The 14,623-nt window shown below is 48.3% G+C and overlaps 1 protein-coding gene across 3 annotated transcripts in view; it reads right to left on the bottom strand.

The window, feature by feature from the left end:
- Positions 1-8,255: 8,255 nt before the first annotated feature.
- Positions 8,256-14,623, bottom strand: part of NR3C1 (nuclear receptor subfamily 3 group C member 1) — a 67,358-nt gene continuing 60,990 nt past the window's right edge. For all 3 annotated transcript variants that reach the window (XM_074603557.1, XM_074603555.1, XM_074603556.1), the window contains exons 8-9: positions 11,601-11,758; positions 8,256-10,860 (exon numbers count right to left, since the gene is read on the bottom strand). In XM_074603557.1, coding sequence (XP_074459658.1) covers positions 10,708-10,860; positions 11,601-11,758 — 311 coding nt within the window. In that variant the 3' untranslated portion in view covers positions 8,256-10,707. The remainder of the gene's footprint in view (positions 10,861-11,600; positions 11,759-14,623) is intronic.

The following is a 14,623-nucleotide window of genomic DNA, read 5'->3' as shown; positions in this document are numbered from 1 at the left end:
CAAGCGCTTGTGGGCTTTGGGTTCAACTCGTATTTCCAGCCGCCGTTGGAGCAGCTCTTGTGCAAACACGCTTATTCTAATGTCGTTTAACTATAGCTCACTCCTGAGGGAGAACCACCGGCCTGGCCCGCAGCCAGGGCTGGGGCGGCTCCGTCACGCCGGGCCCTCCTCGCCCGCCATCCCGGGGTGGTGGCATCCCTGCTGGGGACGGTGGCACCTCTGCCAGGGTCCAATGGCACCTCTGCCAGGGATGGGACACCTCTGCCAGGCTCTGGTGGCACCTCTGCCAGGGATGTGGCACCTCTGCTGGGGATGGGACACCTCTGCTGGGGTCCAGTGGCACCTTTACTCTGTGTCCAGCTCCCGAGAGGGGCTGGCGGGGGGGCCAGGACTCTGCTGCCTCCTGCCCCCGGCCCCGGCTGCCGGAGCTGTACCCCCAGAGCAAGGAGGGAGGGGAAAAACACGCCTGCTTGATGTACAGTGGCCTTTTAATTGCCAGCCTGGTAATTCCATAGATGTGGCCTTTTAGAGCTTATTAACTTTGCCACAGTCATAATCTATAAAAAAATATTTCTGGGATTGGGAAATGCACCTGCTTCTTCTGGCCCGTGCCTACCTTTATTTATTTATTTTATTTAATTTTGGTTTGGGTTGTTTTTTTTATTAAATGAATGTCGCTCGGTGTTGGCCTGGCACCTGAAACGCCTGCTCCTCCGAAAGGCCAGGGGCCCGCCCTCCAGCCACAATCAGCAGAACCAATTAAACCACAAGATCATAATCGCTCCTCTGTTTATTATTTATTTCCCCAGCAACAATGATATATTTAGACCATCAGCTTTGAGCTTTTTCTGACCCATTATGCTCAGCAAATCCCAGCAGCCACGACAGGAGCCAGCGCTGGCCGTGGCGGGGGGGATGCCAAGGGACACCGGTGCCACGAGCCCCCTGGTCCCCGAGGGGGATCCCCGACCCCCGGCAGCCCCTCGCCCAGAGCGGGGCCTGACCCACACCTGGGAAGAAGCATCTCCACAGAAGGGGGAGGGTGTGAAAACTATGTCCATCGGGTTTCTTTTTGTTTCCTGGGTGTTGGGTTGGTTGGATTTTTTAATTTCTTTTGGTAATTGCTCTGGTTTGAGCCTGGGAGGAAGGTACATTTTTGGTGTGCGGTAGGAACAGAACACCTGCAGCTCTTTGCAGCGCGGCTGCAGAAGTGCCACCTGCAAGCCAGGAAGGGAAAAAAAAAAAGAAGAGAGGATGACAGAAATGAGGAATTAAAAAAAATGCTGGTTTTTTATTTAGGATTGCTTCTTTCGGGAGAGTAACTGCGGACACAGTGGGGCTGGTGTCCGGGGCAGGCACCCGCGGGGGGACGGGGGCTCAGCCCTCCCTGCTCCGGTGGCAGAGGCTCCGCGGTGGGTGGCAGTGGTTCGGCCACGGCCGTGATTAAAGAGTGACGGATGGCTCAGTGATCTGGAAAACATGAGTCGACCATTTGTAGGCCAGCATTAATGATACCATCTCTAAGGAGAAACGGCAAAAGCTGGGCTTCTGGCAAGGGAAAAGTATTTGTCAAACTATTTGTGAATATTATTTAGGCAGATAATATTTCTTAATAGCTTATTGGACAAATATTATGGTTTCAGAGCTCCTGATTCCCTTGGCAGCCTGTTTTTCGAAGTTCATTACTCTTTCAGTGACTTTATCCCGGTCCATCGTGCTGGGACGGTCGGTGTCCCAAGTGCCCAGCCTCCTGCGGGCAGCGCCGGGGGGGTGAGGGGGCTGAGCCCTGCTGCTCCCGCGGGACGGGGAAACCCTTCCACCCTACGGCCTCGCGGTGCCGGCAGCCACGAGTTCTGTGGGTAAAGCCCTTGCCTGGCGTTTGCCCCATGTCTCCCTGGGGACACCTGGGGCGTCCTGCACATCGGCAGCGCGGTGCTGCCACCAGTGCCGGGGGCTCCGGGACGGGATGCAGCCAGGAGAAGCCTCTCGGTGGGTGCAGCCATCCAGGGTGTCCCCCGCAGCTCCCCCGGTCCCCAGCCCAGCCGGGTGCCCGTGTCCATGTCTGTGTCCGTGTCCGCGTCTGTGCCTGGCGGGAGGAGCCGGCAGCTCCCGCAGCAGCAGCCGGGACACGGGGGTTTGAAGGACTCAGCACCTTATGCACAGGCTCATTACCTGCGCGGCTGATTCACACGCGTTCCCAAGGGATGTCCCAGGCAGCAGGAGAGCACGGCAGGACCCGAGCCCGGCCAGTGGTGTTTCCACAGGGCCCTCGTGTGACTGCAAAACTTGGACTTCTCTTTGGGCTGGGCTTTTCCCTTCTTTTTTTGCTCCTCTCCTGAAATGAAGCTCATTTGGGAGGTGTTTGACTAATCCCCCATCCCCCCGTTCCCACACCTGCCCTTCGGTTACGCTGCACAAAGCCGACTCCATCCCCCTCCCGGAGACACCCACTGACACCGAACCCCGGCACCCCCCGCTTCGAGCCCCAGCACTGTCAGCTTTCAGTGCCTGCTCACCGCGATCTTCAAATTAACGCCGCAGGTTTCTATTAAGGTAATTAATTAGAAAGGCATGCACAGCAAACTACACAGGGCACTCACCGGGGGCTCGCCGTGGGGGTGTCACGGTGAGGCAACGGCTGCTCCCCTGGGAAGAGAGTCCCGACCTGGGACAGGGTGTGCAGGGCCGGGGACACCCCTGGGGTGTGGGGCCGGGGCAGGAGGGCAGCGGGGACTCACCCGCACCCAAACCCCAAACACCTACAGAGGGTTCTGGTGAGATGTACAGAGTGTCATCTGTATAGACGCTGCATGAAACTCGAAGCTGTTAATATTATTCTTCAGTAATAAGTATTTTACACACAGACTGAGCTCGTGCTGCATAGCGTGACCCGCAGGAGGATGGAGCACAACCACAGCACAGGAGACATCGCTGGTACCTGCCCCTGACCTGTGTGTCTCCCCTCCCCGTGTCCCCTCCGGCCCCAGGCGGTGACCAGGGACCCTTTCCTGCGGCAGGAGCAGCGTGAGCTGCCCATAAATCACCCTCTGCAGAGCGCGGAGGGGGTCCTCGCCGTCGTTTGGCGTGGTTAATGCTCTGCTGGGTTTTACTGCGTTATTCATAACTGCTGGGACTCAATTCATGGTGCCTCAGGCCAGCGTTTGTTTTCCCTTTTTTTTTTTTTTTTTTTTTTAAATTTTCCTTCCTCCTCCCTCTTGCAAACACCTCCAGCACCGATGTTCGAGCACAGGCGGGTGCAGCTGGGGCGCCGGCACCGCTCGTTGCTGCCGGGCGACGTATGGCCGTGGTGGCAGCAGGCTGGGAGGGATGCAGGTCCCCTCGCCTGGCTCCTGCGGCGGCTGCAGCTCCCGGCCATGCCCCCCCTGCTCCACCCCGCGCAACGGGCCGCTCGTCTCAGCGTGTAGCACATCAAGCAGAAAGTATAACCCCTGTCCCAGCGCATTAGCGACGCAATTAGTGGCCCTCTTAGATGCTGCATCAGCAGTTTCCCCTCAATCTTTTCACGTGGTTTGATCTTGAATCAACAGAGCCTATAATTAGAAGGATTCCACCTACTTGTTAGTTTTTAAACTTAAAGTTCTCTGTTGTGACCTCAGAGAATATCCTTAATTACGCTCTGGTGCTGTGCCAAGCCTAAGATGTATTGAATATTTACCCCCATCACTGCTCCTCCAGTTCTGCTTCAGAGCCAGTTTTCCTCAGCTGTTCCACGGGCTCGGGCATTTGAGATCAATGAACTTTTAATCCCCTGTAGAGGGTTTCTCCAATTCCTGCTCCTCCAGTCACACTTTCACAAGTTGAATATTTACATTTTTTTATTTTAAAATGTGCGTGTCCTATATAAACCATTTTCAGGTCCACCAATAGTGGCTGCCCCATCCCTGGAGGTGTTCAAGGCCAGGTTGGACGGGGCTTGGAGCAACCTGGTGTGGTGGGAGGTGTCCCTGCCCGGGGCAGGGGGTGGCACTGGGTGGGCTTTGAGGACCCTTCCAACCCGAACCATTCCATCATTCTGTGATTCTGTGATTTTTGCCTTTTGGGAATCAAAAGAGTTGCGGGGCGGGCGCGGAGCCCAGGCCTGAGCGGACGCCGCAGCGCAGCCATCTCCCTGCCTGTCCGCGGTCCCAGCGGCTGCCCCCGGGGATGGGGCGCCGTGGGGAGCACCCACCCCGGCGTGGGACTGAACGCAGGGAGGGGCGAAGCAGCAGCACCCCCAGGCTGAGCCGCAGCCGGATGTGAGGAGGACAGCGGTGACTCAACCTTGGATTTATGGACTTGGATTGGATGGGATCCCCCACGGAACCTGAGCCTGAGGAGTCCTGGGTCCCCTCCAAGGCCAGTCCCCAGTGGGAGCCTGGCAGGAGCAGCGGCACTGGGAACGCCCTGCAGCGCGGCGGGACAGCCAGCAACTGCAGCCACGGAGGCTCTTTTTCTGTAAAACCCCAGTACTTGCGTCTTACGTAGCGAAACCATCCGTGTGCCTGGAGCAAACAACCTCACGCTGAAGCAGGGAACGGCCAAGGATAAACCAGCACGTTGTGGGCTGTCCCAGAGGCACGCACAAAGTCAAGAGTCCTGGAGCTGGGAAATCTTAAATGACAGGACTGTAAAAATAGCATTTAATGGCAGCTTTTCCAAACCATTCTGAAATTCCTTCATTTTATTGGGAGAGTGTGAACAAAACAAAAATCACAAATTTCAATCTCATGCTGGGTTTCATCCAAATTTCCTGTAAGACGAAGACAGAGCCCAAGCAAGCACTGCAAAATGAGATGGCAGGCGAGAGCAGGGCTGCCCGTCTCCCTGCAGCGCCGTCCTCCCCGCCATGAGCCCCCCAGCAGGGCAGGAGGGCACCCGGCGCCCCCGTCCCTCCGTCCCCACCGGACACGTGCTGCGTGCTGGCGTGGGACGGGCGCACGGGAGGGTGCGGGGGGGGAGACGCAGAGACCCTGCAACGAGAAGGGCTCCGGGTGGGTACCACGTCTTCTACAGCCGCTTTTGATGTAAATCATTTTGGAAACGCACCAGGATAAATGGGATTTTGGGTGGGATGGCAGGAGGTCTGGTAACCAACGCGCTCTGCCATGGAGCGCATCGGAGACCCTGAACTGGGGCTGTGGCCATAAAGCAGTTATTTCATCTCTGTCTCCTTACAGCGTCTCTTCACGATTGTTACACAAATTAATGCAGTTACCATGAATCCTGTTCTTGCCTGGCCTCTGACCCCAGGCCGCAGCCACCTCGCTTGGCAAGTACCAAAGCCAAATTTATGTAAGCCTTTGTTTTAATTGCAAACAATGCGAAGAAATCGTTCCCCGCTGGAAAGCTGGCATTTTATGTTGCTATTAAATGAGATTTCATTATAGCACGAATCTCACACTGCTATCCGATGGGGGTAAAGGCGTGAGCTACGTTAAGGAAAAAAATTTTAGTTTTTTAGGGAAAAAAAAAGCAGTTTTATTTACTGATGAATGTACGTTGCTTTTTAAAAACGGCAACAGTCGCATGGTGGGAGTTTTCTGGCAGCGTTTTTTTGGGGGGGGCTGTGAGACTTTCTGAACAGCAACCGTGGTGTCTCCACCACCCCCACTACCCCCCCCTTGCCCCCCGCCAGAGGTGGTTTTCAGCGGTGCTAATTTAGGAAATGGGTTTTCACAAGTTTGGTTAAAATCTGTTTTTGGCAAGTTACGGCCTCGTTGGGCAGGGTCCCATCCTGCTGCCCGAGGGCGGCTCAACCCCTCAGGCTGGGTTCCCAGCCCCGACCCCCAGCCGCTTCAACCCCCCTCAAACCCAAAAACCCCAGAGCTAACACAGCGTTCGGTGTTTCCCAGCTCCCAAGGGATGTTCAAAGGCAGCGAGGGAGAGCCCAGCATGGGGAGACCCCCCCCGGACTCCCCAGACCCACGCTGTGGCTCCAGCTGGGGACAGGGACCCACTACCGCCATCCCCTTATTGCCACAACACAAGTTCAGGCCACGCCAGGAGCTGAAATTCTGCGGAAATGGGTCGGGAGGCAGACGTTCACGGCAAACGCCGAGATTTACAACGCCAACACCCAGCGCTTTGTGCTGGGTTTCATTTCTCTTCCATCACGGACTTTTTGGCATCCTCGATCCTGGGGAGCGAGCGTTTATCACCATTCTGACAAGCACCAAACGGTTAAGAAACATTACGATAACGAAATAAATTTTAGATCAATTCTTAATATATTTTTTTTTTCCTAAACACACTTTGTGTTGGTTTCCTCAGTTTAAGTGTCCTGACAGCTTTACGCCGACCCATCCGACGTGTGCGCGAGTCAGCGTGCGCAGATGCCCCGACCCCCTTCCGATGTGGTTAGAAAACGGTGGTGCAGATTCCCCTCCGGAAAACGGATGAGGCGAATGCCACGGCAAATCCAGCACGGTTTGGGAAATGTAATGCAATGCAAGTACTGATTTCCAATTAAATTGTTAATCTGAACTTAATTCTCAGAGATTCTCCCACTCTAGAACTTAATTACGGCAGCAATTAGCTTTAGTACAAATAATTTTTGCATACGAGGTGAGTAAATAAAACAACATAAACCAACTGACTCGGCTGTCAGAACCGACCCTCTCCAGGTACACAGCAAAAACTCTACGGAAGCATTTTGGAGCCATTTAATGAAAAAAGCAGAATTTTATTATATGGTTTCTGTCCATTATTCGGCATTGCTGTAAATGGCTCACATTTACTGCAACTTCTGTACAGATGTGTGGCTTTGTATTACCAGAACAGCAAATTTAAATGAAAAAATAAATGTTCAACAATTCCACACAAGCTTTTACAGTCCAACATTTCACTGAGTAGGTGAAAACTACAGACTTGTTACTACAGAATTATTCAGCATGAATAAAAAACTACAACTTTTATTTTTAAACAGGAGTCACTGGTTTAATTTTTTTTATGCTGTTTAAAATTACTGTGATAAAAATAATGATTTTTTTTTAATAATGCCATACACCAGTATGATATAGGATTTGTCCCCAGTATATATCTTTTGTTTAATATACAAAATAGAATAATGACACATCGCTGACTCTATGCTGTTACGCACGTTAGTTTGGAGGTGGGGGTATGTTCATACACGCAGCCTTTCCTCAGAAAATGGGCGCCTCTGGCTCTTCTGGAGGCCCTAATCCTGTCCTGGGAACGCGGTTCCTGCGGTTCCTGCGCCTCAGGGGTGGCTCAGCGCCGGCCGGCCGGGACCCCAGCGCGGGGGGCGAGCCCCCACCCAGCGCAGACAGGCTTTTAAAACCCTCTCTCTAAGGAATGGCCCCGACGTCCTCCCTCGCTCAACTTCCACTGCGGGACACAGGATTTGGCTGACGTTCACCCAGGCACTTCCTCCCCTTTTCTACCTGTTCCAGCGAAAACGGGGAGGTCATTTTTCGGCTCGGCGCCTCTCCCCGGCCCCTCCCTCCCTCCCCGGCCCCCCGGGGCTCCCTCGCGGTGCGGGACCGCGGCGGCTCCCGGGGGGGCCATTCCCGGCGTGCGGCACGCGCGTGTCCTGAGCTGCGGCGCGGCCGTCCCTCGCTCGGATCCATGCACTTTGTGATAAGGCACTGAAGAGACGGAGTCAGAATTCTCCCTGCTTTATCCAGAGTGCAGATACTACCCACTGCTACAAGGACTACGGATACACAGAACATGGACTTCTCACTGCTTACTAAAGCACTACAGAGTTTGAATCGTGAAGTTTAAAACTGAACAGCACGTACAGGACGATTGCTTTCTTCTAACATCACAGTTTCCTTTTTTCCTTAAACCCACGAACTAAAAATTAATACACAGGCCTACAGACAACGGGGGTAGAGAGCCTCTCTTCTCCTACGCTATCGCTCATCTCAAGGGGGTGATAATTTGTTCGTGTTCACTAGCGTTACTTTTCTGCTGGGAAGAAAAAAAGGTTTTGTCTCTTTGTGCGTACGAACACACAAACGCTTGCACACACGCTCACACTCACTCCTTCGCACAAGCTCCAATCGAGGTATCTGGGGACAAAACTTTGAAAACCATTCTCGAAAGAAGGAACATTTTTCCTTTTAACTGAAGAGCCCATCTGAAACCAAACGGCGTGAAACTCCTATCTGTATCTCACACCGGGCGCGTGAATGTTTTCATTGAGTTGGGTTGAAAGTTGTAATTAAAATACTGAACTTTACCTTAACTGTTACAAAATGTACATATTCTTTACAGATCAAAGAGAAGAGAATGATTACTTTTTTTTTATTAAAGATGATATTTTACTCCAAAGTACTGAATATAGTATCTTTTTTTAATAGGTATAACATTCAAAAAGAGATTTAAGAAAGGATGAAAATTTAGCTTCCTATTTTTCACTTGGAAACAAACTTTTGCCGCACAATAGAAATGTACTAGTGTATTGTGAACAACTTATCCTCTATATTTACATATTGCTGGTACCTGTATGTGTATTATTGCCAAATTTTTCAAGCTGTTTTTGCAGTGGTCCGTGAGGCTGTATATGAAATCAACCCCGCATGTCGAGAGCCGTAGGGATCTCGCCGACTTACATTTTTTGCAGCGGAGGTCGGATCGAGCAATGACTGGTGAATGGTAACCGGCCATACAGATAGGAGTATTCCATCCAAGCGCCGACTGGGAGTTTTACACAGTGATTTGATAAACATAAAAGCCACCCTAAACCCATCCACCGAACGCGGGTTTTCCTTTCTACACAGAGTACTTCTTTGGATACTAACCACCGATGCCGTCAGTGCTACCTCCAGACAAACCACAACTTGTACAGGTTACCATTCAGCATATTTGTGACCCCTACAAAAAATATAATTACATGTATCATGATAAAGCAATCTGTCATCTAAAAATCATCCTTATTATACACTATACAAGCTATTTTACAATCATTTAATAAATTGCTTTTAAAGCTGCAGTAGCCCTTCCCTTCTTTTCTCAGATCAGCGAATATACCGATTATACATATTTGAAACTATAACTAAATATAAAAATATATTAGGTTTTGTATTTCATCGGATGATCTTTCTCATTTCTATTACACAAATAATCTGGCCACTTTGAGTAAAAATCAAATTTTAGAGTGGCTTAGTAAATATTTAAATTTTGAGATACAGAAAATTGTTAAGGTGCACGTAGAAAAAGGCTACTACAGCTTCTAAACGTTTTAAAATATAGTTATCAATGGCAACAAGGAGAAATTCACAGGACCTGTGGTAATTTTATGGCACGCTAGTACGTCGGTATGAAGGGATGCAGCCTTACAAAGACAGAAAGTTTGACATACGACTCTAAGACCACGACCTCAGTAGCAGAGCTTTCCTGCTCTCCAGGAAAGGGGCTGAGCCAGTCGGGGAGGGCTGAGATGTGAGAACGGGCCCCGGACCGCCCCGGTCGGAGTCGGGATATCCAGAGTTAGGGCTCTGCTGCCCGCGCGACGGCCGGCATCCCGCTGAAGAAGAGATTTCTAGAATCGATACGAGGAAACAGAACAAAACCAAACCACTGGGCATAATTACATGCCTGCCTCTTGAGTCAATGGTATTTTTCCATATATACTTGTATGACGAGAGATTTAAGTGTATAGAAAATGTGAGTTTCTCCACACAGAAGTAAACTTTTCTTAAGCTATGCATATTTTCCTGAAAATTTCCTGATGGGCAGTCAGGACTGATCTTCTTGGCATCAATGCAGCCCATGACTCTCATAGTTATGGCTGTTGCATTATATGCAAATATCAGGCTTGTTTTTTTCAATATATAAAATAACCTGCTCATTTACATCCAGTGAGGACTGGGTTAATTTTCTATGAATCTGCATATCCAACGCTTTTGCACGTATACCAAAAGTATTTGTTTCAGTCGCATCTACTGAAATTAGATTTGAGAGTGTTCTCCCACCCACCCTGGCCCTTAAAAAATGCCAAATTTTTATGGTCGCTTTGACAGTTGAAAGCTATTAGGTTAGAAAAGCCCAACCCATTTTCACGTGAATATACTCAAGGATTAATGTCTAGAGGTCATTTAGGAAAGCTACGAGCTGCCCCACCTTAAAAAACCAGCTGTACAATAGGCATCTTGAAGTATTACAAAAAAATTATGTAAGAAAAAATGAACAAGCCTAGTTCACGGTATATAAAGTTAAAGGAAATTGCTAAAACCAGACAGTAATAGCTATAAAAGGCACAACTTCCCTTTTCTGATATACACTTGTAAACTTTCTTCAGGTTACATGCATAAACCAAAATGCTACCTTAACTTTAAAAAAAAAAAATCCAAAACACTTTACTAAAAAAAAAAAAAAAAGCCTAGAAAATTGTCTCCAGCCAACTGCAGAAATTAATTAGCAGAATGTTCGTAACACAGCCTCAGATCTTGTCACCGGTGGTTTTGATGCATCCATGGATGTTGCACGAGGGGAGAGATATAATTTCTGACAAATAAGATTTATTTTCCTTTCCTTTCTCCCCAATTATTTACCAAACGTGAGAAATCCGCTGCTTCTATAGCCTAAATCTTGGCCCTCTGTAAACCACATGTAGTGCATAATTACAAAAGAAACACCGCTGCAAGGACAAAATTAACAAGTTCTGTAGGTTTTTTTTCTTTACAAAAAAAAAGCTATCATTTGACGTTTTCTTAAGGCAACCCTTTTGTATTAAGGCAGTCACTTTTGATGAAATAAGAGCTTCTTGATATTTCCATTTGAATATTTTGGTATCTGATTGCTGATGATTTCTGCCAACATTTCTGGGAACTCAATACTCATGGATTTATCCAAAAATGTCTGGAAGCAAAAGCTCAGAAGATTTTCAACCACCTACAAGTGATAAAGCAAAGAATTATTTTCACACGAACACATACAGAAGAACTCTCAACCTGCATCCTTCCCTTCTTCCCAACTTCCTGCGGCGCGGGACAGGCGCCGTTATCCTCCTTTTAATTAGTAAGTCTTGTAACCGGCATTCTAATCCAAAACAAGTCACCAGATCGCACAAGGTCTTTACGGATACTGAAGAGATGATGGACCCATTCCCATTCTAGCACGTAACACACAGAGACACATTTGGATAAGCTTAGTAAGATCTTTCCAGGTGCTTGGGACACTAACAAGAAAAAACGCAAATGTTGAGGTCTCAGCGTTTCCCTGGCCGTACCCAGCTCAAACCCCACTTCAACTGCTCTGTGCTATACGCACAATTCAGAGCACATACCGCAAAGGGAGGCAGCCTCCATTCTGGAGTTCCTTGCAAAATGAGACCACTATTAATACTAAAAATAGCACTGATGCATTACTTTAACACAATTTTAAACAATTCCATAGATTCTTAAATAGTTTGTCATGAATTGCTGGGGGTCCACTGCAAAAGTAGTCTGAAAGCACCACATTCACCTCTTCCATCAGCCTTTCCTTGGGCAGCAGGGGAGCACGACCGCCTCCTTCCCACGGCCCTCCCCAAATATTTATCGCTTTAAATAAAAAACAGTATAGAGGAGATGACTGTCATATCCCCAAACTTATTTATCTGGAACGCCTAGAGCATTGGTTTCAGAACTTACATCATGCATAGAGTCCAACAGTTTAGTCAGTTGATAAAATCGCTGCCAGTTCTGGCTTGAGTTCCCTTCTCTCTTCACTATGGCCTTCCCCAGCTCTTTTATGTACGTCATACGGATTTCTTCAAACAAAGATTGACTCTTCAGGCCTTCCTTAGGAACTGTAACATTGATATGAACCTTTAAGACATTACACATCTGTGAACTGTGTCATTATTTAAGTTTTCTTACATTAGTTACACAAAAATGACCAAAAGAAAAAAGACTTAATAAAATGGCAGCTGAGAGACAACGAAAGAGAGAGGAAACTGAGACAGATGACTCACTGAACAAATAGCACAGGACTGCTGGCAGAAGAAAAAAAATAATAAAAAACCCTAAAGGTAATGCAACAAAAAATAGAGGGAAGGGAACCAGACCATGGAGGCAACAACGCTAAGCCCCGGTAGTGCCTTGATGAAGAACCACCAGGGCTGGAGCTCCTGTGTGTTCTCGGTGTCTGGGGAAACGTGACATTGGAAAGATTCCACAAAAATTCTGAGTGTCAAGGGAAGATCAAGGGGAGGATCACAGGGTGGCTTGGCTCAGAAGGGACCTTGAAAGATCATCTAGTCCCAACCTTCCTGATGTGGATCAAATAACATGTCCAGGCAAGGCAGGAACAGAAGGACAGGACAACAACCTGCCTGCCCAAGCCTGTGAGGACTCCAGGCTCAGCAGCTTCTTGGAATAGGGGTGGGATGTTGAGATGACGCTGGACAAGGAGCCGTGGGTTAGAAATCCAAGGTTTGGGGACCGAAGCCTGTATTCAGTCACTCAAATCCATGTCCAGTCCCTGTGCCTACATTCTCCTACTAGGATGGTCCTTCTAGAGGCCAAAGACTAGTAAATAAATCAGGACAAATCAAGCATTTGGACTCCAGTGGTCCATAAGATGTTTGATTTGAAGCCTTTGATTACCTTGGTGAAGTGAATACAAAGAGCTGAAGAGAAAGAAGTGAGCGAGCTGCGACAAAGCCGAGTGAAAGCAAGAGAGGAGGAAAGAGGCCACTAAAGCTCCTTTCCTTAAAAATCGAACCCTCGCTACGCTGTCAGCATCTGGGAGATGCCAGAGTGAAGGCTCTTATCTGCCTTGGCTACACAGGAGATGACGATGTGTCAACTCTTGCTTCAAGAATTTAAATAGAAAAGGTCTGAGCTATGTCTATGTGTGAGCTACGTGTCTACACCGTGTGGGATTCCTGTTTTACTCCTCTTCTTCTTCCTCTTCTCTTGGAAAACTTACACAAAACCACCATATCCATAAATTAAAACTGTGAAGTCATGGATTAAAAAGCCATACAAATTTCAGTTATTCAATTTTCAGAAGTCCACAATGTACCACACTTACACAATGTATGTACTCGAAAAGAAATGTGAAAATATATTGTCTTTCACTGTAAACACACCAGAGAGGCCTGGTTAAGGCCAGTGCTTGCTGTACCTCACTCGTGAATGGGCTTAATTCTACAAGTGTAGTCTCTTCCTCGTTTCTGCTGTGGAAATTCCTTTAAGGAAATTTCCAATTCCTGTAAGGAAAGTTGGCCTACACCACATTCAAAACACTTCAGGAATTTTTGGGAGAGATTTCAGAAACTGCTTTAAATCTGCAGTTTCGGGGAAGTTTCAAGTTCCTACAAAGCCCACGGCAGTGCGGAGCTGAGAGTTTCCTCTGAAAAGAGCCCTTGTCTCCACCCTGGGCTTGTCAGGGGAGGCGGTGTGGGTCCGTGAGGAGGAGATGGGGGTGGCAGTGCGGCACCCGGCTCTTCTCCTGCCCGGCACCTCTCCTCCTCTGCTCACCCGAGGCTTCCCAGTGCCTACAGTGCTGGCTGACAAGATCCTCCCACCTTCATTCTGGAAATAGCCCAAAGCCACCAATTTCTCATCTGTTCGTAAGAGTTAATGCTATCATTCACCGGAAATATTAAAGATAAGGAACAATTCAACCCTCGGTGTAATGAATTGTTTAAACTTTTAAAAATATTTGCTTTTCATCATGTAAAAGAACTCTGCTGAGAAAGCTCTACTTGCATTGTCGCTCTCAGCAATGCTGTTAGAGCGTCCTGGCAAACCTGTCCCTACGCTAACACAAAACCAACCCGCTGCCAGGCAGAAGCAGCAAAGGCTCCAGGAAAACAACAGTCGCTGCTGAGATGCAGCTCCGAGTCCTGTGGGACTGAGGGTGTCAGGGTGACGGCCATGGGACAGGGTTTCTCTGGGATGGACAGGGACACGGGGACACACACACACACACACGGGCTCTCTACTACTCTACTGCAGCGGAGCCGGGGTACAGTTGAGCCCTGCTGCACACCCACAGGGAAACCACTAGGTACCAACCGGTATGAACAGAGGGTGTAAACAACATTGTCAGAGTTATTTACGTAATGTCTCCTATTAGTCTATTTCTGTATATTCTAAAAGGTCTATTTTGACACTCTACTTCACCCTTCCATGCAGTGCAGACAACAGAATTTTACTAAGCTGGGACTTGTTTTAACTATGGCATATTGAAAGACATAAAAACCATCATGTAGTACATTATATAAATCTATCTTATGATATCTATCATAAATCCACCATATACTTTTTAGATGTAAATGCAAAAAGCTGTATTTATATTTAACAATTTTTATATAACTTCTGGAGGATTTTGTTAACTTTTTTGGGGGGAAACTGCTTCACTGGGTCAGAACTTCCTCACAGGTGCTGCTGTTTCGGGGGATTTTTTTGGTTGGTTGGGTTTTAAGTATTTTATGAGCATGAAGTTATAGCCTGGCCCATTTCTTTGGATCCTGAACTACTCACCCAGGTTGTGATCTATGTATTTTTGAAGAATTTTAAATTGCAATTCTGTGTTAGGCCTCTCTGTTGGAGCTGCAAAGCTTTGAACACAATCCGTAATACCTTACCATGAATGTCTTCTATCTGCTAAAAGCAGAGGTTCCTTCCCTAACCCTGTATAGCCAGGTGCCAAGAGGCACACT

This window comes from Larus michahellis, chromosome 11 (assembly GCF_964199755.1).
Source record: "Larus michahellis chromosome 11, bLarMic1.1, whole genome shotgun sequence".
Lineage (NCBI taxonomy): Eukaryota > Metazoa > Chordata > Aves > Charadriiformes > Laridae > Larus > Larus michahellis.
Note: the sequence above shows the minus strand (reverse complement) of the source record. Positions and strands in the feature narration are given on the sequence as shown.